General features: G+C 39.2%; 1 protein-coding gene, 1 long non-coding RNA gene and 1 other non-coding gene across 4 annotated transcripts; all 3 read right to left on the bottom strand.

The window, feature by feature from the left end:
* Positions 1-1,348: 1,348 nt before the first annotated feature.
* Positions 1,349-23,876, bottom strand: syne3 (spectrin repeat containing, nuclear envelope family member 3). Of its 2 annotated transcripts, none has more exons than XM_088925697.1 (18): positions 23,760-23,876; positions 18,051-18,250; positions 16,929-17,101; positions 16,080-16,389; positions 15,718-15,876; positions 14,778-15,122; positions 14,136-14,272; positions 13,631-13,805; positions 12,503-12,685; positions 11,799-11,942; positions 11,120-11,254; positions 10,524-10,685; positions 9,700-9,899; positions 9,321-9,441; positions 8,575-8,733; positions 7,368-7,543; positions 6,637-6,675; positions 1,349-3,927 (listed from the first exon to the last, which is right to left on the bottom strand). In XM_088925697.1, exons 2-18 carry the CDS (start codon positions 18,192-18,194, stop codon positions 3,771-3,773), a joined length of 2,919 nt encoding a protein of 972 aa, XP_088781823.1. In that variant the 5' UTR covers positions 18,195-18,250; positions 23,760-23,876; the 3' UTR covers positions 1,349-3,770. The 2 variants fall into 2 exon arrangements, with proteins under 2 accessions (XP_088781823.1, XP_088781822.1); XM_088925696.1 differs by having other exon boundaries at positions 7,373-7,543.
* A 626-nt stretch (positions 23,877-24,502) lies between these two features.
* On the bottom strand, positions 24,503-27,226 carry LOC148827909 (uncharacterized). Its single transcript, XR_016091621.1, has 2 exons — positions 26,402-27,226; positions 24,503-25,889 (listed from the first exon to the last, which is right to left on the bottom strand). It is a non-coding gene; the product is annotated as an uncharacterized LOC148827909 (long non-coding RNA).
* Positions 26,086-26,352, bottom strand: LOC148827910 (small Cajal body-specific RNA 13). The gene has a single exon (XR_016091720.1).
* Positions 27,227-27,442: the final 216 nt, after the last annotated feature.

Genomic DNA, 27,442 nt, shown 5'->3' with positions numbered 1-27,442 from the left:
AGATTTAAAGGCAACTTGCTCTACTCATCCTCCCGAAAAGACGTTATCTATTCATGAAAACTTTAGATCACGAATCTTTGATTTTGTGTCCATTTTACTTTGCTGTTTGGGAAGGAGTAGGGTTCTACTTAAGTCCTCACTACAGACACTTCTGATGTACCCCAGTGGTTTCAGCCCACCCAGCTGTATCAGTGGTGACCAGCACTGATGGGGGTCATCCCTGTGCTGGACTGGTTTCCCAACCTGGGGGACTCATTCTCTCCAGACCCTTTAACACTACGGAAACCAGGATGAGCTCTGGCCCAATATACGTCTGTGGATCCAGTATCTACTTTAGCTTTTTTAGCTCCTTGTTCTCAATAACAAAGCACATTATTGGTCTCCCTTAATGCTATCACATTTTGTACTTCTCTGTACAACAGTTTCCAGCAATGTTTTTTTTAAGCTAATGAAAACCTACCCTGAAAAAGACACAACAGTTCTGTACAGGGTAAGCCTTCAGAATCCCAAGGACAACACAAATAGAATGATTATAATGATGAATCCAAATAAAAATAAATGTATTTAGGTCAGTTGTTTATGGCTTAGTTTTAACAGTAATGTCATCTCAGATATTACTGATAAAACAAAACAATGACAACTTCTGGTTTAACTTTTCAGTTGATAATACAAAACGATTTAGGATCTCTATAATGCATTTATTGCACAATTTATCTGGCTTACATTACGCTTTACTACCCCATCAGATACAATGCAGTATTTTTATGTGAACATTGATCCATTTAATCAATTAAATCACATTAACTATTAAAGCCCTGCACATTCCTCTGCTTCCACCTCAGGGAAAAATAATTCCTTGTTTTGTACATTTTTGTTTTGTTTCATTGTTATTATAATCTTTCAAAACAGAAAGTGATAAATAAAAAATAGAAAAGATATTTCTTAACATTGTTTTTAGTTACACTGTTGAAACAACAGGTTTCATGCATTCAAGTGAAATGAAACCCTCCCTTACTTACAAGCGGAAGAGGTTAGATTTTTGGTTTCAGATTCAATGCCTGAGGAACGTCACCCTGTCAGACTTGTTTTATTCTTGTTTTGTTTTTAAAACTCCTCTTTCCATTGAACTAAATGAGGTGACTATTCCTGAGCAAGACGATCAGAACATACATGTTTCATGGTCAAGCAGAAGCACCTTTAAAGTGCTTCTCTTTCACTTCATAATTTACTACCATAGTAAAACAGGTAAGCAATCACAGACGAGGAACTAATCTGCATTCAAGCATGACCTTCTCTTGGTACATTAAATTCATGAGACATTCATGACAGCTGAAACAACAGGCAAATATTTGTGGCACACCATCATTTAATTGAAGCAGTCTGGATTTATACACACATACTGCATATTTATTATCTTTGAAAGTATCATATAAAAATACGAGTTAAATACATATTCTGGTTATACATTTTTAAAAGTGTTCTGCTAACAGTGCTTCAGTTTTTAGTTAATAGAATAGTAAAATATAATATTTGACAAAAAAATTACATTTTGAAACTCCTTGATTGTGCGAATAATGACATATATATTCATGTCATGGTAAACATGTATCACCAATATCTACAGACACTGGTACAGAATATCCATTCTCTAAAAACATGGCTTACTCCATAATCCACAGTTTTCAACAGCAGTTCTTCATATAGGAGGATTTGCTAAACAAATCCCTAGTGAAGTTAAGAAGAAGTTGTTTCCATGAATATCAAATCAAAATGATTACACAGAACAAACTGCAGTAATACACATATGCAATTCTTCATGAGAGTAACAACAGATTTTCCTTAAAAATGGATCTGCTAAATAAATATGAATTATCATGTTAGACAAACTATTACAGTGCTGTATATCATGTAAGCTCTGCAGAACTACCTGAACTAAGGTACAACTATATTTAATATTTTCATAAAGCTCCATGCAGAAATTGATAATGAACAAGACAGTAAATGAGGAAGAAGAACATGAAAGAACAAGAATGAGTGTAGTTAATGGTGGTGACTACAAGACAGGCAATTGTCACATGAGGGGAAAAAAGTCAACAGAGGTCTGAAGTTCATTTGTCACTTAAACCCATCTTTGCAGAAAAGATGTCATACCTCCTGCATTAGGTATACTGCAGTATGCTGTTATCTAATTCAGAAGTCATTTTTATACAACAGAAAGCTCTATCGAGTGAATTTTATCAAAGTCAAAAATTCAAATTCTTGAATTTTCCTTGACTACCACCACCCTTCAATAACCACATTACAGGAGAACTGATACATTTTTTTAATGACTTGTTTCCCCAAGACAAATAAGTATTTGTTGAAACCAGTACTGGAGACTCAGTATCCCAGTAATTATCATGACAAGCTGGGTTATAGAACATGGGGAGAAATATCAAAAGGCCTCATAAAAATTGGTCAAAAACGAAATTCTTTCGTTATTTTTTTGTCATAACTATACTTATACAGTACCTTAGTCAAGAACAGATTACACAAAGACCTTCACTTCTATACAACAACAAACAAAATACATCTAGGAGATGCGTTACTACCAGGAGTGTTTCATGACACAATATTTTCAAAAATAATATTTTGCTTGGTGAATGTAAAGTGAAAACTTTTCAAGATAAACTTATAAAATTATAAAGGCTATTAAGATATAAAACACAAAGCAATGCCTTCATCTGGTCTTTCTGACAATGTTTAGAATGATAAGAATACAAAGTGAAATGTAAAAGAATAAAAAAACATAAAAATTAAAGTAATGTTGATTTCATTTATCCCACCTATGTGGGACAACAATTTAGCAAACTATTTAAAGGCATATCACATGTATAGTTACTTATGCATACGTTTCAAGATGGCATTAGTCATGAAGCATGCTGTGTGTTGCTTATTTATGAATGAGCTCTGCTTGTTCTAACTCATTAAAAGTAGGAGTACGTTCTTTGGGACTATAGCTTATCCTGTGCAATTCACTTTGTAATTTATTCACTTTAACAGTGTCAAAGATACATATGATTAATGAATACTCCATCAATGATGCCAAAATTAAAAAAAAAAAATCAATGAATGTAATATAGTTAGAATATTATGTTGCTTAAATTAGTAAAATTGTCATGGTTATTTATCACAAGGACCTATATACTGTACTTCATTAGTTCTCTGAATACTGCATATGGGTTTTCTTATCCATAGCATAGCATATCAACAGCACAGTTAAAGATCAAAATAACAAAAAGTTGTATTTCTGTACATTCTAAGTCTCAACCTCTCTGAAATTAGCATTTCAATTTTGTTGTGTATAGAAAAAGTGTGAACATTAGAGCTATGTTCTGTAATGTAGCTGTTCTTACAGCTAAGCCAGAGAATGTGGCCTCTACTATGGTTTTAGTTAAAAATGTTGTATTCAGTTCTCGTGAACCCTGTTCTTGTCAGCAGTCAACTTGCAGCACACATGCTTTGCTTTATCAGGAAAGACCAAAACATACATGACGTGCAGGTGGCCTATTGCTCAGTTCCATTAACTGAGTGCTGCTGATGCATATTACATTTCTGGCTTCATGACTAATGTAGTTTTCAGAAGAAAAATTCAAATATGAAATACAAATATGAAAGCATTTTTCTATGTTCTGACTGGCTGCTTTATCTAAGATCAGTGCATAATGTTTGGAGATCAGCCATGACTGTGATACTCCCTTATGTTGGAGGAGGTCCTTCGTATCTCAGCATCAAGTTGAAGGATCGGGCAAAGTTGTTGGCCAGGGAGCAGCTGCTGGCAGTTTCGTCACCCCAGGGCAGCAGGAACGCCAGCAGGAGCAGGGAAAGGAGCAGGAGCTGCAGGGGTAGGGCAGCACAGCACACCCTGTACAAGAACCCAGAGCGCTTCTGCAAAACGGCAGGCAGAGGCTACAGTCAGAGAACCTTCAAAAAGCACTGAGCGCTCTGAGAGCAGTTCAGATTAATCATCCCTTGTTCAATAAAGACAGCTCCCTCACATTTTCTCTGCGGGTTTGTAGATGTATACTAGTCTTAGTAAATTCCATGAGAAATTATAAGAAATATCATATATAGAATTTTAAAAAAGAACAGATTAAAAACATTTGCCAGTGTTACAACACTAGTTAACTTTATTTCTCCATGATAAATATCCTTCCAAGTTTCTATCTGAGGTTTTGTAAAATACATACTATTAGCAAAGTTCTAGAAACATTTTTGCAATTTAGAAACATATTTCTATATAAAATCAATAATGTACATATCAGTGCACCAAAGTGTGCAAGACTCAGATACTTTTAAGCCAGTAAAAATTATATTTGCAACGATTTACGCCTACATAAAACTATTACCAGTCCATGATTTCACAAGGTAAAATTGAATGCAAAGAGTGCAATTTCCTTGGATAATATCATGAGCCACTTTCCATCAACGCCTCTGCTATAGCTGTGCATTATGTAGGACATTTGTGAGGGGGCGGCAGATCTGCAGTGAGCAAAAGCTCTGTGAAATGCATTAATTTTATTCAGTGACTGCACTTCAGCTAAAATATTCACTTGACTTGCATTTATATGATAAACCACGAGAAAAATAACTAACCACTTGCAAAATTACAGATTAACAGGTTTCCAGGTTTATGTTTTAAAGATTCAAAAGAAGTGTGTCCCTTATTTTGCAGTCCTCAGCTCATTTAAACTTAATTGTTTAGTTAACAAAATAAGCGTTTGAATTTGCAAATTATTAAGGCAAACAACCACAATACAAAAAAAATAAAAGTTAAAATTAAATAACTAGTTATATATTAATAGCTGTTCTAGCTGAGCAGTGCTTGTAGTAAATCATTAAATGTCTTTTTCAGACAGAAAATATTAGTAGATATAAATATATAATCCAAGGCAGAATAATAGATAGAAAATGCACCAATACAAGCAATAATACCTTGAAAGTGCGCTTTCAAAACAAAGCTATTCAGATCTCATCTGTTGAACGAAAACTTAAGGATTCCTACGCTGTATATTACAAAGACTTGCATTAGCAAAAAAAGGAATAGTTACCTACTCCAAAATCTACTCTTCAAAAAGCACACACAAAAATGGCAGTTGATTTTGTACAGAACTTCTTTTCTTCAGAAACTTAATAAAAGTAAAATCGGACGATATTGGACCAGGGCAGAGTGGTGGCTCTGTGGCTAAGGATCTGCACCTGTGGCTGGAAGGTTGCTAGTTCAAATCCTGCAGCCAGCAGAGGAATCCTACTCCTTTGGGCCCCTGAGCAAGACCCTTAACCCCAACTGCTCTGGGGCACTGTACAATGGATGACCCTGTGCTCTGACCCCAAGCATCTCTCCCTGTCTGTGTCTCATAGAGAGCAAGCTGGGGTATGTGAAAAGACAAATTCCTAATGCAAGAAATTGTATAGGGCTAGAAAAGTGATGTTATATTTAAACTATTCTATTTTTAAACTGCTAGACTCCTGCTGAAGTGCCCTGACTGGCTGTTGGGAGAGCATGAGACTCATAATCTCAGGGTAGTGGGTTCATGTCCCACATCGGGTGCCATGTGGGCACAAGGCTAACAACCATGTCCCGTAAAACAATGTTACGGAAACAGCAACAGGATGTTGCTGCCCCTACATGCCAGAAGGCATAACAGGCAAATATCCACATCCAGACCCCTGCTGATCCAGGTGGAAAGTTAATATGGCACTTTGATTATTTTAATGATTGACAGATGGATTATTGAAGTGTATAACATGATGCAAACTCTCAAGAATTCTTGCATCAACACAAGTAACCTGCCATGAATGGCTTTTACACTGCCTGTTGTGAGCACTGAGCGAATACTTCTGGAAGGCTTTAGAATTAACGCAGAGCTTTGACATTTCCTAATCCTAAGCTGCCCACTGTGCCTTTAAATTAAGTTTATTTTCTACTGGACAGCAGACTGCATGACCTCCCACAAGTGTCAACAACCTGAAAGTAGGCAGCGGACATTAACTTTGAAACCGTCTGCTTTCATGTGTTCTATATAAATACAATTTCTTGGCCTCATGCATTGGCACTCTGACTTAAATTCACCTAAATTTGGTGTGGCTTTTTAAAAAAAATGTCAAACATGTATTTTATTTTTATGTAATAACAAAACATAACTCTAAAAACGTGCAACAAGGACCCGTAAGTGCAGATAATGGAATAAAAACACTGTGACTCCCTATTGGGCTTCAGCTACGAGCCCACAGCGGGGTACGGGGTCAGCCCCACACGCTGGCTGCCATGGGTCTGAACCAGGCGGCGGCCAGAGCACCCTATCCAGGCTCTGCACAACGCCCAGCCCCTGTGGAGTCCTGGCTCACCGCAGGAGTGGGTGACGTCAGTGGGAACTGCGCCAGACAACCGGCTGGCAAAGTGGAACGGGTCACTGGCCCAGAAGAACTCCCACTCCGGAGGGCACCGCGACTGCAAGGCCAGTGACCCCTGCCAGATTTGTGCAAACAAAACCCCATGGGCCAGTGAAGCGTTCACTCCACTACTGAATTCATTGCATGCTCTGGTATCAGTCCCATACAGGAATGACTGTATTTATTCAAACTGGTTCACTCTACCTTGTGAATGCTGATCGGTTCATCAAGAGCACCAACATCCTGTAAAACAACGTTCAGGCTATTCAGTAGATCTCCAAGAGAAAACACAGAAGTATTCAAAATGGAAAAGACAATGTTAAACACAAGGCCAGCATCTTATGCATGGATTAAAGCTGACCTCGATTTGATCATTAGAGCAGTGTGATATGGTGCCACCTTGTGGCTGTGAAATGGCTCCTAAGCATTAGAACAGGACTGCCAGCAAATATTTGATCACTTTAAAATTTCAACTACTACAAAAACTGGGACATTGTATCATTGGTAATAATATATTACAATTAAATAAATCACATTCTGTAAGGACATGACAGGATACCCAATATTGTGATTACACTCACATCTGTGTATAAAGTAAACACTGAAAGACTTGTGCTCTTATAATCATCAAGTATTATGGTTGATATTATGCTACTTGTTCTTTTTTTTATTTGGCAATGTATAAAACAAAAATTAGCAGCAGTGTTTTTTTAATATATTTTTGTTCTGAGAACCCCACTTCCAATTACTTGACGACAGACCCCAGACTGAGACAGTGATTTCTTCGCTGTCCAGGACACACTGCACTCGGAACTGAGTTCTCTGCAAACCAAGCCTCTTCGCCATCAAAGTAAAAAAGTAAGAACTTCCATATCTATATTAAAACAATATATTACAAATGTAACCCAAAGGAAAGGGGTTCTCTGTTTTTGTACTTGACCTTGGGCCCGACACTTGCTGTCAAGTTTCGTGAATCTTTCAGTTTTGACTTGTAGAGCATCCAGCGATACCGCAGCTCCTCCAGCTCTGTGTCCCCCACACCTCTGCTGCCCGAGGACTTCATTAGCTGCTGGAAGAGGCTCTGCCCATGAGCGATATGAGAATGCAAATCCTGCGTGTGGAAAACAGACGTCTGTACTGAGGACGCATGACAAGGGAAGGCAGCGACGCAGGACTTTCAGTTTCAGATTGGGACGCTGCCTTCATCCAGAGCTGGGGTTCCTAAACTGTGTTTTCTAATCCACAGGGATGACCTAGCATCCTTATTTTGAAATGTCGAAGTACATTTCTGCTTTTCATTCCAAAATAACAATTTAGTTTTTACTTAAGTTCAAGTTCAAGTTTATTGTCATTATACTCATATACAGGTATATAGTATAACGAAATGCTATTTAGCTAGCTCTCAGATGATAAGTAGTACAAAAAACAACAACAATACAATTGTATAGTAAAAGAAAGACAGAGACAACAGGCAGTGTGCAAAACAACAACAGTCAATGTGCAAAACAATAAAAGGTAACAGGTAATGTGCAAAAACATCAGATGTGCAAAAACATACATCAACTGAATGAAATAAAGGATAGAAAATTATGGGGAGTAAGCTTTTTGACATGTGAGGTAGAGGTAGATTTCAATGTGTGTTTGAGTTTTTGGTAAGAAAGAAGGCACTGTGAGGTTCAGATCATAGGTGAGAGAGGCTGGGAGTTTAATAGTTTGATAGTGCGGGAGTAAAAACTGTCTCTGAGTCTAGTAGTCCTGGCCCTAATGCTCCGGTACCATTTTCCAGATGGTAGAGGTTCATACAGTCTGTAGCTGGGGTGTGTGGGGTCTTTGATGATGCTTAGAACTTTCCTCAAGCACCGCCTGTCATAAATGTCCTGTATGGATGGGAGGGCAACCCCAGTGATGGACTGGGCAGTTTTCACCACTTAGACGGAACGGTTGTCACTAACTTATTGAATGACCTTCCAGAATGAGTATGGTTTTAGAAAATAATAATAGATTATTTTAGAAAAAATCATTCAGTAAAATTTAGATAGCCATAGATACAAAAACTAACTTAAATCCTAATGCTATATTTTTGTTCGAAAGAACACACTAGTCTTTAAGCACATTCACCTGAGGACTGGGAAACTGGCTTACCTTAAGACCCTTTTGCCTGATTTTCAATTCTTTACCACTCAAAAAACTTCCTCGACTTAAAATCCTGGTTAGTTTATGGTTTTCACCCTGCAGCCATACTTCAAACTTTTTCTGTAGTTTAATAAAGTCAACATTTCTTGGGGTTTCTTGTGAGACCTCCTGAAAAACATCATATGAAACACAGTAAAAAGAATCATCAGACTTGAGCCATCAATCTCTCTAATATATCTGTTTTGCATATTTTTTAAGTGTGTGCTATATTTGGTGTTATTACGATTATAGGGTTTTAAAACATTTTTTTATTCAGCATTATTTCTCTTCTCTTCCCCTATATGCATGGGGAAGCTCTCAACCTCCTGGACTGCAAGCTGCTACTACATTCAGTCTCTCTCAGCACACACACCCTTTAACCATTAAAGGACAATAAACCCTGATGAACCCGAGTTCTGCTCTTCTGCGCCACCTTCCTACATCGCAGCCACAACCAAATAAAGGAGGGTCATGAAAGGTAATTCTCATATAAATGTCCACGCAGCAGCTAAGAAAGGGCCATTGCCGACAAACATAAGATCGGGGCAATATAAAGACTTTCTGACCCACACCCTTATGCAACCCAGGCAGTGAGTGGAAATAAAGGTCTGCGAAGAGCACCTGCAACAGTGAAAACTATCACAAAATAAAGTTTTTAAATACCACAATATCATTACCACCTTGTCTTTTTTGACTGCTCCCATAGCATATTGTACCTCTTGGCCATTGTTTGAAGGTGATGGCGCTGAAAGATACTTCTGATCTATTGGCCTTGCTCCATCAGGGCTCTCTCTCCCTGGAGCCATTCTTCTTGCGGGTGCAAGCAAATCACTTATTCTGGAAATGCAGTCAGGAGTAGCAGATGTAAGAATCTTGCAATTTCAGTATTGATTTTACCTTATTTTTGAGCCTCCTGAATGGTAAACTGAGACAAATACAGTACTCGTCATTCAGAAAAAATGGGCATCCAGTGAGTAGGTTAAGACATAACGTCCCAGTTTCATTCCAAAATTACTTAAGTTTTAATTACACACATTCTTGGAGAAACTCCATATCAGTGAATCATTCTGAAAGGAACCGGGACAGTATGATAACCTCAGAGAAGAAGCAGAGCCATCCTGCCTGCTGAGGGTCATGCTCGGTGTGTGGAGGATTCTCCAGGATTCCTTCAGCCGCTCCAGATCACTCCAGATGAGCTCTCTGCCGGCAGGTGAGGTCTTTGCTAGAACAGATTCTCCTTGTGCCTCAAGGTGGTGGAGCTCAATCTCCCTCTCGGGGAATTCAGCAAGGACTTTCTGAGAAGACAAAAGCACACCAGCCTAAACCAGCTGCTGCAGCCTGCACTGAACAGCTCTGAAGGACTACACAACTAACCATAAATTATCAATTATTTGTTATACAATACACAGAGCTACAGACAGAGAGCTAAGCCTCTAGCCAGAGGGTTATGGGTTCTCATCCTGACACTTGAGTAGTGTGCTCTCCCTCAGGTTCGGCACTTAACCCAACTGCTACCCGCCCAAGTCACTCCTGGTCTCCTTGTCACCAAAGAAACCTGGAAAATCTCAAGCTCGTGCTGCCAGTCATGACTGGGTTTAACAGACAACAACAAATATAAGATGCTCACAGTTTAACTACAAAGACAATTTGTTTGAGACTGTTAATTATGAACCACTGCAACAACAATTTGAAATTGACCACAAGACTGTACATCGTGGATTCAAACACCAATATACTCAGGAAACAATGGGAAAAATGTATGCATTGCTTTCAAAATCGAAACAAGACAAAGTCTCTGTCATAATTACAGCTGAAGTCTATTTTCCTTTTATTTACACAATATTCAAATAGAATAAACAAACAAGATGAATATTAAGTTTGTTCGGTATCATGTGAACCTCACAGTGAGACCGGCTGACCTCTGTTTCGGCTCTGTGGTGGTCAGCACTCCAGTGCTCCTCCGTGTTGCCGTGCGACTCCAGTTTCTGCCTGGTTATCATCAACCACTTTTCTAGACTCTGTAGATTCTCATGGAAATTTTTATGCTCCCAAATATTTTGCCTACTTGCCAAAATCCTATCCTGAAAAGAATTACAGGAAATATAATGCAGGAGTCAACAACTTAGAATTTCCTAGGTTTCCAAAACAGTTAAAATCAGACATATTTTGATACAAAGACACTTGTATGTCTTGTGAGTATAAAGACACCTGTAAATAATTACATCAGAAGAGAAGATCAATGATAACCTTTCTTAACTGAAGACTAACTTTAGTATTTTAATATACAGAATAAATTATAAAACTATATAAATGCAACCTGTTTTTTAAATTCAGTTTTGTATAAAACCTTGAGTTTGTAATGTAAGTCTGGTTCTGGTTAGGAACCTAGCTCAGTGCCAATTTGCTGTTTTATGTTTTGATATGTGATCTCATTCAATTGCACATGCTTTCCCTTTTAAGTTGACCCTTGATAAATGCTGAAAGGCTAGGTTAGTAAACCTGTGACAGGTCCTACCTGCAGAGCTATAGAAAGAGCCTTGTTTTCTGCTAAAAGCTGGCTGATCTTGTTTTTGTCACCTGGGTTTGAGGAAGACTGGCTCTTTAATGCTTCAATATGTGTTTTGACGTCTTCTAAATCCTCTTGGATTGCCTGTAATTAAATTTACATTTTTTTCCATGAATTTAAAATGTAAAACTGAATAAGCAGTAACCAAAAACTATACAATAAAATGGATGCAAATAAGACACATCTGATTTTGCTGAGATATTATGTTGCACAAACTTGAGGAAAATAATCCACTGATTGTATGGAAGTGTATAGCCCACAATTTACTGAGTTTACACCTCACTAACAGATCTGGTTTTATTGCTGAGCATGTTAATTGTTTTATTAGACTAATATGGCAGCTGAATTAATGATGGCACTACATGGTCTAATTGTAAGCTTGTCTTTAAGTAAGTAAACATGGAAAAAAGTGAAAGAAGACCACACTTAAAAAGATGTTTTTTATTTGTGATGGCACATTATACAAAGAGGTATTTTTCTCAAAACAGGGAAATTTTTCCTGCAAAATAATTCACTCAAGAGATATTTGTGTGAAAATAAGTGAATGGAAAACATGATTTATTCATATCTCATGCTACATAATAACACAGAAAACTGATTTGAAATGAAAAGTGACATAAAAGCTCACCTGTAACTGGTTGTGTTGTCTTGTTTTGGCCTGTACATCAGGCTGCAGCTCATCTCCAATAGCAAGTTTTACTCTGATATCAGCCTGCTTTTGCAGAATAATCCCATAATTATCATCAATATCTTTTGTTCTCAACATTAAACCCTTCAAAAGAAATATTGAATAATTTAACATTAAAAAGACAAAAATGCTATAAACAGAACAATCGTGACATTTTCAATGATTTATAAAACAATCAGGAATTCAATTCTGATAGACTGAAAATGTCAGCAACACTTTTTTTAAGTGCTTTACATAACTACCAGCTCTCTTATCAAGCTCAACTGTTGATAACAGTTCTTTAAAATTACCAAATGTACGACCTATTTCACTAATCCCCACAATCAATGTCCTGAGAAAATGTTACATACTGTACATATAGTATTTTCCACTTAATAATTAAAACAACTATGTAGACAAGAAAACGTTATCCTTCTTCCAAATGCATTTATATCTCAGGAATGCTGTTTCTGGCCCTCAAAGAAACGTGTACATATCTCAGCCAAGGTAATGTGATCTGAAAATGTCTGGCCTGAAATGGTCTGAAATGTTCATTCCAGGAAATGTGAACACATGAGGGCGCTCTTGGTAAAAACAATGCTCTAATCTTGAGACTTTTTTCAGAGATGAGGCTATAGGATACAATTGTGGCTGCTTTCCTCTACCTGAAGCTCGCTGTTTCTCTGAAGCAGTTTATTGTGAAGATGCTCTCTCTCCTTCACAGCCTCACTGAGCTCCAGTCGCAGGCTGTCTGCCTTCTCTTCACTGAAGACACTGCTCAGCAAGTCTTGCTTACTGTGCAGGAGACGCAGCTGCTGCTGGAGCAGGCTGCTTTGTAACAACAGCTCCTGTATGGAATAAAAGGAGCCATTCATTTATGTTAACAGTAGTCTTGTTTTTTTATTCCTTGTGTTTTTTGCAGTTGCAGTGGCTAAAAAACATTGTTTTAGGTTTACAGCTTTTTTACGTCAAGAAAACACTGTATTACAAAGTTTTAAAGTCCTGATTCTCCTGTTTCAATAAAAAAAGCTGCTCTTTTATTGAGAAAACTTTCACAACTTATGCAAAGAAGATCGAGAGTGTTACATATTGCAGTATAGCAAAAACATCCTGCAATCTAAACTTCTATAGACAAAATAGTCTCCAGAAATTACAGTAATTTCCCTTAGGAAAGTTTTCCAGGGACAAAAATGCTTATTTTAAATGACAGAAGGCTAGATCAAGTTTCAAAAGTGCTGGGAGTCTGTCATGCCTGCGTGTAAACAGTCTGCTGATGTTTTTCTTCTCAGAAATAATCTTCTTATACTTAAGCTGCTCAACTAGACTGAACATGCTCAATCAGATACAGAACAAAAAACAATTCTGAACATTTACAAGCCTCTCCCATAAATTTCCATTCACAAAACAAATTTGCTTTAATATTATTTACACCGAGCAGTCTATATTTGAAAGAATTATTTAAAAAAAACATGAAAAACACAGTTCAGAAGGAAAATCTGCAGGGTGCCTAATTAACCCAAAACATTTTTAAAACTTCAAATAGAGCTAGAAAAGGAGATAAGATACAGTAGAATTATCTTGATGTGAGGTCAATTAAAGAAAATCTCAATGAGTACAGAAAGGGAATGATGTGCAACACATGCCTGAGGACATATGTTAATACAGTACATTGGAAGGTATCATTAGACTGCATTCCATTCAGTGCATCTCCAGCATTCCTGTTCCTGTAGCACACAGCTCCTGGACTGCATTCCCATGAGCTGACAGACTGAGAAGGGTGCGGAAATCTCTACCTCAATGTTCCGCAAGTGCACACTGATGAGAGAGCTGTCAGCAACATCTGCGGATGCATCCAGAGTCCTGGTCACCGAGGGACTCCACTGACTAAAGTCCCGGAGAGGGTTCTGGAGAACGTGCCTCAGGCTGGCCTCCATCTCCAAGGACAGCCGGAACGCCTTGCTCTTCACGCTGAAAGGATCCCACAAATCAGAGGCTTAAAGCAGGCAGTGTGGATAACCACATCATCAGATATGCACATAATGGAAAAAACACTTAAAAAATAAACATTAAAGCATTAACCATTTAACCATTTTGAACAGTTTCATGGAATAATCTTAAATGTTCCATTCCAAAAATAGAAGAAAACTGATTGCAGATCTTCATTTCTAAAACTAGATGAAGAGTCATGAAGAAACAGAATGTAAAAAGTGATGTAGTAGTGCAGTATATTTTTCCTGAACTGTACATCTGAGCCAAGAGGTGATCCTGAGTCTGTATCCTTCACAGACAACTGTTCACCTTTGATATTCCTTCACCACAGCCAGGACTTCGTCAGACAGGGGTTTTGTGTCTTGGGAGAGCCTGAACAACCCCTTCAACTGGGCCTTCAGCCTTTCAATACTGGGCTCCTCCTCCGCCAGAGCCATTCTGGTGGCCTGGGAATCAATTAACAACAGGGTTGAGCTAAAGAACACAAGAAAAACTAAAAAAATACACAGTGAAGAACTAAATTAGAATAATTTCTTCAGAATTTCACATACATCTAACCATTTTTGAAAATATAATGAAAAGACAATCAAGATTGATTAAGTTTACACTTCTTGTGAGTTCTGTTCCAAAAGTGAATAACCTTAACTGGTCCTCACAAAACATCTTACTTTTTGCATATGTTGTAATATTTTGATAAATTGTTAATTTTGTGTTGGGCTGCAAAAAAATCCAACTTTATCTCATTGCACATTCAGTATAGTACTACCATAATGCTCCTTTTTTCCCTTGGGGATTTAAACATGGTGCTGTTTTACCCTGAAACAACATCCCTGGTAACACCTGCATGCGTTCAACTTGACAGCTAAAAAACTGAAATTCCAAGAATTTATGGCACCGAAGAGAGAGAGGAAAAAAAGCTATAAATCAAAAACACTATTCCATAAAATGCACCGTATATCTTCTCCACGTGACCATCATCTGCTCTTCGGATCTTTCACCATCCTGGGTTTCCAGTTGCCGACTGAGTTCCAGCACCCGATTCCAGAGCTCTGCGATGTTCTCTCTAAGCTGGCTGGCCATAGCCATGTGTTCCACCTGCGACTGCAGGGTGACCTTCGCTCTCTCCTGCTTGTGGACACAGCTCTGCAGTAGCCTCTCCCAGGACTGGCGCAGGTCCTCCACCTCTTCGGCGATCCTCCTGGAGCCCTGCGGAGAAGTGTTGGCCTGCACAGACTCAGCTAACGTTTCGATCTTTTGCACAGTTTTCTCTTCCCTGTTGACACTTCTGTAAAGCTCCTATGAAATAAAATAAAAAAATAACAAAGAGGGACATCAGCCTGCTTGGCCACTCAAGGAAGACAACGATGTATAAATGATTTCAATCTGAGCTTCAGAAGGTGGAAGCCTGCTCAAGAATACAAAAAAACAACAAATGATGACACTGAGATGTAATGATTTTTAAGAAAGTGGCTAGAAGTCCTAGCCCAATAAAGCCCAATCCATCATTTAGGATCCCAACCATCCCAGCCACAAACTGTTCTTCCCCCTGCACTCTGGCGAGTGGTACCGCACTATTAAAGCACAGACCACTAGACTCAAGAGCAGCTTCTAACCTACTGCAGTGCACATCCTCAACAGACTAACTGCAATGACTCAGACTCAATGCACCTCTGCACTATGCACTTTTTGCATGGTCTAATGTTTTTTTCTTTTACTTTCTTTATTGTTCTGATTGTATTATTTATTATGTTGCAATATACTGTCTACACTGTGTGGTGATGTCTGCTGTACTGTGTATGTCCCGAGAGATCAGAGCGAATAAGAATTCCAATGTGCACGTACATACGGCAATGAAGTCCTCTACCTTTACTACTACTTTAATCAGGTATACCTCCAGTTCCTTAAGCTTTTCTTCTGTCCCATCCTCTGTCTTTTCATTGCAGCAGCTGAGTTCTTCACACTTAGATAACAGCCACATCCGAAACTTTTCTGCCAGGCTTTGATAGAGCTGGTGCTCTTCTACCACTTTCGTAAGTAGCAGCACTCTTTCCTGAAGGAAAGAAGAAGCAACACAAGTAAAACCATGAGAACAATTTCAAAATCAACAATAACACAGGGACTGTTCAGTGGAGTACTTCTGCAGCACTGGTTATAGTTAAAATTAAATTTACACTGCATTAATGTAGTGTAAATACTTTTTACCAACTGTACTTTCAAGCAGACTAAGAAAATAAATGGCCTGTCAGTACTGACCTGAGCTCTGGTTCTGATGTCTTCATAGCTGGTCTTCAGGCCCTTCAGGACCTCTTCTCCCACGGTGGGGTCCTGGGTGCGGCTGTGTAGGGTGGCTGCCTCTTCCATCAGCCTCTCCAGAAGGAGGGCCTGGTTCTCAGTGTCGCTGAGCAGGACCCTGTGGTGGTCCAGCTGCCACAGCTTCTCCTGGACACCTAGCTGCACCTCCAGCTGGCACTCCAGGGCACTGCTGGTCTTCGCCAACCACTGTCTGAACTCCTCGAGAGCCTTTAGGTACTCACTCCAGTGCAGCCACACCCACTCGATACGGCTGCAAGCAGCAGGACAGGACAGCACTGGGTGAGCAAGACACACCACCTCCTTCACTGGTCTGTACGAGTGCTTTGGCGGGTCAGAGAAATTCCTCTTTAAACGTCAATATCCCTTCTAGTTTTAGAACTGTGAAAATAAAGCCTACAAGATTCCATCTGAGATTGTATGGCCAGCTCTTGCTTTGTGCTTGCATGAGTGTTTAGACAATCCTTTTTTTGGCCTTAGAGATATTAAAAAATAAATTCAGTTCAGGCATGATTTAGTATGTAGAAGTGACCGCTGTTTATGTGCTTAAAAAGGACATGATACATTTAAATATGTTTATCCAAAACTGAAAACCTACTCTACTGGCCTTAGCACAGTACAGCTGTGCTATACCTAAGTATAGCATCCAGTTAAAAACTAGTTTATCACCAACACATCATCCATTATTACTGCAACAAGATTCTGAGAATTTTGTTTTCCAAACACATTTTGTAGCCTCACTGAAAAAAGGATTTTTGGTACAGAGTAGAATAACAGTATTTGCTACAGTACCTGTGACAGTGGATGATATATGTGTATGTTTCCTCCCACAGGTCTTTGACTTCCTTCAGCTTGGTGAAGGTTTCCTGCTTTGTGTTTTCATCCCCACACTGCAGAAGAGCCTCTCCTGCCACCAGTACCCTGTCCATCTTCATCCTGCCTTCATGCTGCGACTCATATATTCTCTGTTACAACAAATACATAAGTACCTTAGCAAGCTAATTAAACTGCCATCTAAAGACAAGTGCTGAGATAAAGGATGTGTTGTTATATACAGCCCATGTAAGAAGTGCTAGAAATTGAGTACTGGACAACAAAAAAGAAACACTTCAGTAAATGAGGGACACTAAGTATATTGAAAGTAAGGGCTTCCACACAGGTCTGGCTCAAATGCCACTGCAGTGCTTTGCATCTTAGGCTACTTAGAGTATGATTAAGGCTTACATAGCTGAAAGAGAAGACCTTGGTGACGTTGAGAGAGGAGTGATTGTTGGGCGCTTTTGGCAGGAGTTTAAATAACTGAAACAGCTCAGCTGGCTTGTGTCTCAGGTGATAATCCAAGCGAAAGATATGGACGGTGGGCAGAACTGAGTACTCTAGGATTATAAGATCCGTGCATTAATTTGAAAAAAAAACAGGAGAACAACTGCAGATTAATCGACACACTCAACCTCAGGTACGATCAGCTCGTTTCATCAGAATTGTCCACTGAGAACTCCACAGAACGGGATCCTATAGTCAGGCTGCAGTGCACAAACTGCTCATCACACCAGCAATGCACATTTGTAACCCCAGTGGTTCATATATGCAGTAAGGTTAAAAAATTTGTGTCTATAAACAATACCGTTTAAAATATCATTAATATATAATATATTTTGAAACTCACCTTACTGACAATTATGGGAAGAGAGTGGACAATGAAAAACAAAAATATCAGAAGAACGGTAAAAGGTGCTAATTAAGACATATTCACAAATAAATTTAAATCTCACTGAAGGGTAATGTTTAATTGTCCATGCCCAGCTCTTTTAGATCACAGTCTTTATGCGACAGGGAACACCTCAGTATTACGGTAGGTCAGGAAGAGGCGATATTGATTTCTGCCCACTCTGGGGAACCCCAATATTTCCTCACCTCCGTTTCTCTGAGCCTGGCTTCCAGCTCTGTCCTGGGGCCCTGGGTGTTGTCACTGATCTGTAGCCTCTCCTGGATAGCCTGCATCCAGGCCTGGGCGCTCTCCAGGCTCTCTCCAAACTCATCCCACTCCTGCTGGGTCATGGCAACGCACACAAGAGCTTGACAGGAGGCCCTGCTCTGTCAGTCAGCCTGGGAATCTGCAATGCAATCAATTGGAAACAATTGGTACTGTAATGATCATTGTCGCACAGCGGCCATATCACCCTGCAGCTCTCAACTGGCTACTCATTGGAGCCCAGCAGGGCTGAGCATGGTCAGTACCTGGATGGCTATGGTTGCTGCTGGAAGTGGTGTTAGTGGGACCAGCAGAGGGCACCCACCCTGTGGTCTGTGTGGGTCCCGATGCCCGGAATAGTAGTGAGGACCTTATACTGTAGTGGGCGCCATCTTTCGGATGAGACGTTAAACCGAGGTCCTGATTTCTTGATAAAAGTAGGGAGTTATCCCGTTGTCCGGGCCAAATTTCCCTCCTCGGCCTTTACCGTGGCCTCCAAACTGTCCCCATGTGTGATTGTCTTACCCTTGCCCTGCGATGGACTGGTGTCCTGTCCAGGGTGAACCCTGCCTTGTGCTCGTTACTTGCTGGGTAGGCTCCGGCATTCCATCACACCGTATGGTATAAAGCGGTTTGGCAAATGACATGACATGACATGATCATTGACATGATCAGCTATTGAAATAACAAACAGCTTTCTGGTTGACTTTACCAGGTCTTCATTGGTGGCTGTTATTTAGGAAAACTGCCTGAACACTCCCTAAATTTATTTAGAGGAATCCAAAGGGATTCAGAGAAATGCTCTCATAATACCTGATTTAAAAGTCCTCTTAAATTGCCCCCCCATGGATGAATGCAGTATGTTTAATTGAATTGAATTAAATACTGGGTTAAATTAAACCTAAAATATTCCTAATGCAGCAAGCTATACCACTATGGATTACTAATTTATGAATAAACAGTGTGGTTTATTCATAACACACACATCAAATGTCACTAGGTACAATTACATGACTTTTTACAAAAACGGGTTTATAGAGAGAGACATTTTTACGTTTTATTCTATTTGGTTTAGTAGGTAGATTATCTCTATTTTTGTGCCTGTTAGGTATTATATAGGATTCTGGTTGGTCAGGACATAAAGTAGGCCTTCGAGACACCTTGTTTGTAAATAGTGTAACTTGGATGTTGTATGTTTATGTTGTTTGTTGTTTAGTTTGTGTTGTGTTAATATTAATACGTATTTGTTTAATCCAGTGTGTCTGATTTATTACTCTTTTCACCAAAGCTGTGCCAGAGAACTAAGAACTCAGGGCCTCTAACTGGTAATACCAGCCACTCAGAGGTATTCTTGGCAAAATCTTTACAATTTGGGGGTTATGGTTTTTATTTTAATTACTGATTATCATGCTCTGTCTATTCCTTGTATTCTCTATTTTCATAATGCCTATTTCCAATAGTATATTTTTCATTGTTATTTATACAAATTACTGTTGAACTGTATTATATTACGGTTAAAGTCATCTGAAAAAAAAGATCTAAAGGTATATGACAAACTATAAGTGTTTATCCTAAGAATTACTAAAACTTAATAAGATGACTGATAAAAGTCTATACTGTGACCAATAAACAGTTCTAGTCCTGCATTTGAACAAAAATGTAGCGTATACACAGTAGCACATACGCACATGTAGTGTTAAGATTTGGGTCACCTCTCGACAAGAAGCTCGGGCCTTCCTAAATATAAGCTGTTGTCAGTCACAAAAGAGTCCCTTTTATTCTATGTGGATGGAAACCACACGGACTCTGGAACCTTGAGATGGTGTAGAGAGCACAGGCTGACCTGTAGCGATCCTATGACACATTATGGTTGTATAAGACTCAGCAATAATTGGTGGTCCCTGTCCACTTTTTGCTGAGAGTGGCCTCCTTACCTGACACACAACAGTCTAGTGCACAACAGCACTTGTAAGCACATGGTTACATGGGAGAAATAGCTACACCTGAAGCACAAAGCTGCTGTGGGATCTAGTTCCCAACAAGTCTTTTTTTTTCTTTGGAAATAACACCTCAGAAAATCAATGAATAACACTAAAGTGTCTTCTCCGGCAAAATGCACATGTAAAACATGTAAAATCCCCATGTCTGATTTTGTAACTAGAAAGGATTAGTCATTAGAAAGGGTGTGTACAGCAGAAGGCTGGGCGTGGCTGACTCCCTCTGGCTACAAAGCAAGCACGCATTATGGAAGATGGAGGGTAGTGTTTTGCAGAGCACGTGAGAAGTCACAAAAAAACTGCCCAAAAAAACCCAACACCAAACTTATTGTCTTAAAGAGAGATCTCTCCTTGCAATCACCTTAAGAAAGCCTGAGAATTTTCTTTTATCTTGTTGAGAAGAACTATGATAAGTGTTATATTGAAAAATGAAAACATGTCTGAAATAGTTCCCTAGCATTTCTGCAAGCCACAGAAGGGAGTGGAAAGATTAAAATCATCAGTTGTAAACTCCTGGGGAGGACAGGCTCACTGAGCCAACAGTGTGAAAAGAGCCTGAAGCAAAACTGCAAAAGCTTGAGTTTTTGTTTTAATTCTGAAGTGCTACATTAAGTAGGCCTTGTCTGTAAAACACTTAAATATCATTAACAAAAACGGCTCTTTTCATCAGGAATGGGATTCAAATAGAAGGGTTTTCTTTCATTTGACAAACAGACATCTTCTCTCACAAAACTTGTAACACTTTTCTTGGGAATAATCACTTTTTCGAATCTGCCTTTTAGACCTTTAAGTTAACAAACCACTGGTCTTGACTATGGAATAAAACACAATAAATCTGAACTAACTGAACTAAATAATAAGTAAATTAAATTCTGAACTTAAAAGTTCATATTTATTGCTTTCCTGGAATCACACTAGCATTCAGATACACTGAAGGATTGTCCTAAAGGACACTATTATTCTTAGTCTAAAGCAAAAAATAATATTAGCTTAAATAAAAAGAAATGAGCTAGGTGGGAAAAATGGCCTCCTCCTGTTTGAAACCCTTCTTATATTCTCAATGTGCATGGGCATGTTTGCCTCATATAATAGATAACTATACAGGGAATTACTGCAAAATTCACATTTGCTTTCAACTGCCATCAGGTAAGTAGTTTTTATTCGGTTGAGCCAGGTGGTTTCTTTTTTCTAAATTATTTGCATACACACCTATCCAAGGCTTATGATACACAAAGCACTTTATTAATCTTCTTTGTCCCAACTAGGAATACTCATGCAGTTTTGTATTACAGATTATGGAATAATTTACTTATTGAAATGTCATGTATTCAGCAACCCACCTTCTTTCTCACAATATCTAGCAAACAAACCTATTTCTCTTCAGTCCATAACACATTTTGGTGAATCATCTGATAACAAAAACATTTTGACTGTCTAGTCTACCTACATACCTTATGCTAAGGAAGTTCTCTCACATTTTTGTTTACTATCAGTGGCATTGTTTTTTACCATAGCCTAACAATCTTTAGACTATAATTCTCAATGCTTAAACATCTTATTGGCAAATCAAAACATTAAAATACTGTAACAAACATGAGGCTATGAGAAAAAAAATAGATATCTAATACCAGGCCCTAATGCCAGCAAAAGCTATGGAAAAATATGGACAAGATGTTTCACTTTATTACTTTACCATTTAAAAGAGACAGACAAGGCCATTCTTTGATGTTCTGTTCTTTTTAAAGGTAGTTCTATACAATTGCACTAGTAAAAAATCATTAAGATTCAACTGCATCAAAACACAAAACACCTCTACTTCAATCTCTGGGAAAAAAATATTTAAAAATATATTAACTAATAAATAAAAAAAATAGCATCTATAAAACACACATTTAAAATTCTAAAGCCATCCAGATTATGACAAAGACACTTTATTAAAACCCATGTTTTTTAAAACTTAATTAGAATTACTTTAACTCAACTGGATTGACAGTTAGAATCTTATTCTTTTTAAATATATAATAATTTCTTTAAGTTTACAATTTGTTAATGAGTATGACATAGCCATTCAGCTGCAACAAATAAAATATCGGCATGTTTCAACTGCAATTCCTAGACATATGACATACTGCAGCAGTGAAATAGATCTATGCCTAACAGTTCAATTACCCTTTATTTTTTTTTGTTTTTAATCAGAGCCAGACAGCATTTTTTATCCAAATTACTCAAGTAAATACATATGAAATGCTATAAACTGAATTACAATTTTAGTAGTGTGCCAGTTCTTGAACACAGTGAACATTTTCCTGTATGACTCATTCTAACCAGCCACAGTTTTTTTCCATGGTTGCTCGGCCAACTATCTTGGTTTTTACGGATGTTCTGCCAGTTTTGAACAAAGTAGTTCACTACTTAAAAAAGTTTACATATCACAAAAAACATTTACTGATAATTTCAAACACACACCTACCTGAAGAAATCATTCTGATACGACGTCCTCTCTCATATGTACCATGCCATAATCAACATCAGAAAGCATGGTCATTAAGAAACAATTTTATAGCTGACTCAGAGGCTCACTTTATCCATTTATTTTTAATACCTGTGTATTGCTTTGTCCTGCTGTGTCACAGCCTAACCCAGCAGGGCACAAGGCAGGACCACTCCTGGACAGGATGCCAGTCAATCACTGGGCACATACAGACACACATCCTGGTAGCATTGTGAAGAGAGCAATTAACTGGCCAGCAAGCCTTTAAACTGCAGAAGGAACCCGGAGCACTTAATTAAAACGCACAGTGCCAATTGTGGGAATAATATGCAAACTCATCTTGTGTCCCAAGCTGGAACTGAACCCAAACTAAGAGCAGGACTGACCTCCATCCCACAAGATGCTTACTTTTTGTCCCTATGAAATGGATTCTGCTTTTAAAACCTGTCATATTCACCTTCTGAGTGTACCTGATGCAACGTTTAAAAAGTGTATTGGTATTGCAGTTTAAACATTTTATTATGAAACATTACCAGCATACTGAGGTGCTGTGTAAACAGAACACGATAAAACTGCATGCTACAGTACGTTACTACAATGGCAGTTCTGCCCTTCAAAATGGTAAATCCAAATGTCAGACCCTTATAGACTGTCGACGTACACCATAAACGAAAAACAAGATTGATCGATGAAAATAGAACTTAATCTATCCACTATAGTATTTTAGTTGATGTCCACAGTACTTTAATTTAAACCTTGCCCATGATGATGCACCTCATAAATGGTGTAACTTGATTTTGGGACGTTTTTAAACGATCACTTGCCAAGAGAAAGTTCCTCTAGTCCCTCCCAGTCCTTGCTGTTAGGACAGATGAAGGGACGTGAATACACAACTTTCTCGTTTTAGTCTTCGCTTTGCAAAATATTTTACAATTGCGGAAAACACATTCCAGAAATGACGGGCTTTGTCGCAGCAAAAGCACGTAACTGAGTTTAAATCTGAACGTTTCGGACTGGTTACAGTATGAATGGAAATTCAAGGAATGCACTGAACGTTTTAGCTCACGTTGTTTTAATGTGGAGTCTCATGCCCAAGGGCTGCGTCTTTTTTAAAATAAACTGGACCTCATATGACTATTCTAAGTGCAAGCAGATTGTCTTACCTTACTACCTGGACATCTATACTGCGCTATGATTGGCGTGTCGCAGACCGAAAATAATCCCCAGCGCAACGAGGTCGCTCTCGCCCACCCGTGAGCAAGGGCAGGAAGTGAGTGTCCTGCCCTGCTGAACACAGACCCGGGTCTGAGCACAGCGCCACATTTCCAACAGCAGGCATGCCCAGTAGATCAAAGCACACCGCAATACTGTACTTCTGTCGTACAGACAAGATCAATAGCCGCAGAGCAACCGATCGCCTTTCAGTGTTGTTGATTTTAGGACCGTGTTTTGAGTCCCAACAAAATGCAGGAACTGTAACATCGTGAGGTATAGTCTGCACCGAAAAGTGTTGCGTAGTTGTCCAAATATAGGGTTCATTAGTGGAAAAAACTGGATACTGTTTGAACTAGAGCTTAAATTTGCATTACTCATTGAATCCCTGTTGCTAAATTATCAGATAAAGAGAGAAATATAATTTGAAAGCTGTAAGCCTTACCTTTGTCGTGATATATATAAGAAGGGCTAACATCCACTTTCAAGTAACGAAATGTATGCCGTACCAGATGTAAGCTATATAATGCTGTAAGTCAGATCTCAAATCTAGGATCCAGAAGCACACATTCAGCAACAGCACAGCTCAGGACACGACCAGATGACATTAAAATTAAGAAGGTTTACAACCACTGGGAGGATAATAACCGGTGAACCGGAACAAAAACTCTGGGAAAAACTACAGTGAAATGAATTAACTGATTAAATAAATGCTTTAATTCCTTAAACTGGCCAAGATAAAAAAATAAGACTTTTATTCACAAATTTCAAAGATGACATAATATCAGCAAATACACAAACAAGAGATAGTAAATAAAATACACCACAGCACCCATAGGTGATCAAACAGTGAGAAACATGAAGGTCAATGTAGAGCCTCAGACGATAACCCTTCTGTCCCCAAAGCACTACTGTGAAACCACTGCTGGGGACCAGAAACTCTCTGGTACTGGTGTGAAACTCAAGGCCAACCAATATGGGAGAAAGCTGTGAACAAAGACTCGCTGGAGAACATGACAAGATCACTGATGCACTATACAGTGCTGATGATACGTACAACACTTTGTTCCTGTCGGGATGCAAGTTATTTAGTGATTAGTATACCGCTTAGCTAATTAAGTGATTTCACACTGTCTGGGTGGTCACTCCCGTAGCCAATTCTGTGGCATTCAGGTACCTGAATTACCACTAGTTGTGACTGGACGCAGGCTTTGACACATGGACACCCACTATGAGGCAAATCCATCATGTCTGGTTTGTCTATTCTATTCTACAGCCAACTAAAAAACACAAAGCCCTGAAATGTCTGGCTGAGTTCCTCATCAAGAGATTGATTTTAAATTCAATTTTATCATGAAAAAAGGCTACATCAGAACTATTAATGCTACTAAACCTTCCCCGGTGTCATCATTCTGATTTTTTCCACTAGCACTTGGAACAACCGTATCCACCTATTAACAAAAATAAACAACCTTGTGTTAAACTTAACCTTGAATACTTACAGAGGTGCAAGCCACACAACTTCAGACTTTAGTTATTAAAATGAACATGTAAAGGTTTATTCTGTGCTGAAGAGAGACGTTTCAGCTGTGGAGCCTTCGATACCCAAAGAAGGCTCCACAGCCGAAACGTTGCGTTTCTTTTCTCTTCAGCACAGAACAAGCCTTTACATGTTCCTTGCAGCCTACGCATGCTGAGGCAGCTACGTATTTGATCTACTTTAATAATTAGTTTAACAAGACCTAATATGGGTCTTTTCAAGATTTACAGAATACAGGCTTATCTTAGGAATGATTCTAGTTTTGGTTCCATGTGCAAATACACCATGCAAACCTAGAGCTTCCAGTAACAGATTACAACAGAGACAGACAACATGCTTGCAAATGATTTAACGTACCGCTAATGAATATTGTTTGTAAACTTCAGTCATGTGAAAAGTGATATGCATGCATCTTAAATATGTTGTGATACAGTACATTTTTTCAAATCTTTCCTGATGTACTTCAGGAATAAAATCCCATGTGTCCTTCGATCTAAAGGTGTCCAACATACAGTGTCACTTTGGAGATGCCTTTATCTTCCTGTTAAAATAAAAAGAGGTTGAAATTAATTTGTATGACAACTCTTAGACATCATGTATTATCCTTTACATAAATAAAGGACTCATGATGATTATTTATGTAACTTTACCTCTAGTGTGGAATTAAACTAAACCATTTACAGCAATTCCTTTTCCTAACCTTCACTGCACAAGACTGCAGACAAGGGGTTTGACAGTTTTATAGCAGCTTTGAGTATCTGGTAGAAAGAGCTCGCTTCACCGAACAATATCAAGCTGCAGCTGTCTTTGCTCTGCCTGTCTGCAGATCGATGACAGAACTGGACTATCCGCCATCTCCGTGGAAACAGGGCTCGAGTGTAGGGAGAACATCGCACGTGGGGCTGCGAGTCTCGAGCAGTCACGCCTTAGCTTCTCCCACTGCTATCCGCCATCCTGACAAGCCCCAGGCTCAGACTCCAGGGGCGCCAGCAGGACGGCAGGGGAACCGGGGCAGCACAGCACCAGGCCCACAGCAGCCCTTCACACACCCACCTGCATGCCGTCCGGCTCAGCCTCGTGGGTCAACCGCAGCGAGCCCGCAGAGGCGCCTGCGAGAACACACCGCGGCCTCGGGGTCCAGCTCCAAAGAACACCACCTGTGGACCAAAGGGAGAGACCAGCTGATCCCGCTCCTGTCATAAGCGGCATGTGTGTGCAGTCCGTCAGAAGACAGCGTTCTGCTGGTGTCTGGTTAAGCCTGTGTATCTTAGAGCCATGCCGAGACTGTGGAATGGGTAGTTGTCCACAGCTTTGCTGTTAACTGGAACAAATCAGTGTCCAGGACGCTCGACTCACAACGGGTTATAACTGGAACACAAGAGGTAGACTGAGTAGCGGTCAGAAACCGTTCCAGAATTCATTCAAAAAACCGATAAGAGCGCCATCTTTAAAATGCCCCTGCGTTTTCAAGCATAAACCAACATTTTATCCACCTTTGACTCTTACCAGATCTAGTAATTTAGTACAGCAATTCACACTATCTACGGAACCATCGTTAGTTAAACGCTGTCTTCAACTTGTTGCAACTGACTGCGGTAAAAGCTCAGCAAATGCATATAAATGTAATCAATACCAGTTCTGATTATAAGCAAAACATATTACACACTTAAAACCTAGTCTGAGTATACGACTAAGAAGCTAATCTTAAATATCCAAAAGACGTTAATTTTAGAGTTCGCATCATTCGATATAACCAATTCACAAACAAAGCACATTGCATTCTAACGATAGACAATCCGGCATCGCAATGCACCAGCAGTACGAAACACGGAGCTCCCGGACTCCTCTCCTCCACGACACACGCGCACAGCCCCTGCGGGAGCACGCGGAAGTGACCCCGCAGCCTCTGACGTTTAACCGCGATTACCGGAAGCGCCTTTGCGAGTTTTCATTCCTGGATTTTAGTTTCTAAATTAAAAAAATCATTGCAAGATTAAAATTATTAAATATCGTTAAACGCAATACGTTTGGAAAAATAACCGGTTACAGTTAATTCGCACATATCAGTATTTTCTGTACTAAGGAAACTTCAGC

This window comes from Atractosteus spatula, chromosome 9, assembly GCF_055471065.1.
Source record: "Atractosteus spatula isolate fAtrSpa1 chromosome 9, fAtrSpa1.hap1, whole genome shotgun sequence".
In the NCBI taxonomy this organism is placed as follows: Eukaryota; Metazoa; Chordata; class Actinopteri; order Semionotiformes; family Lepisosteidae; genus Atractosteus; species Atractosteus spatula.
Note: the sequence above shows the minus strand (reverse complement) of the source record. Positions and strands in the feature narration are given on the sequence as shown.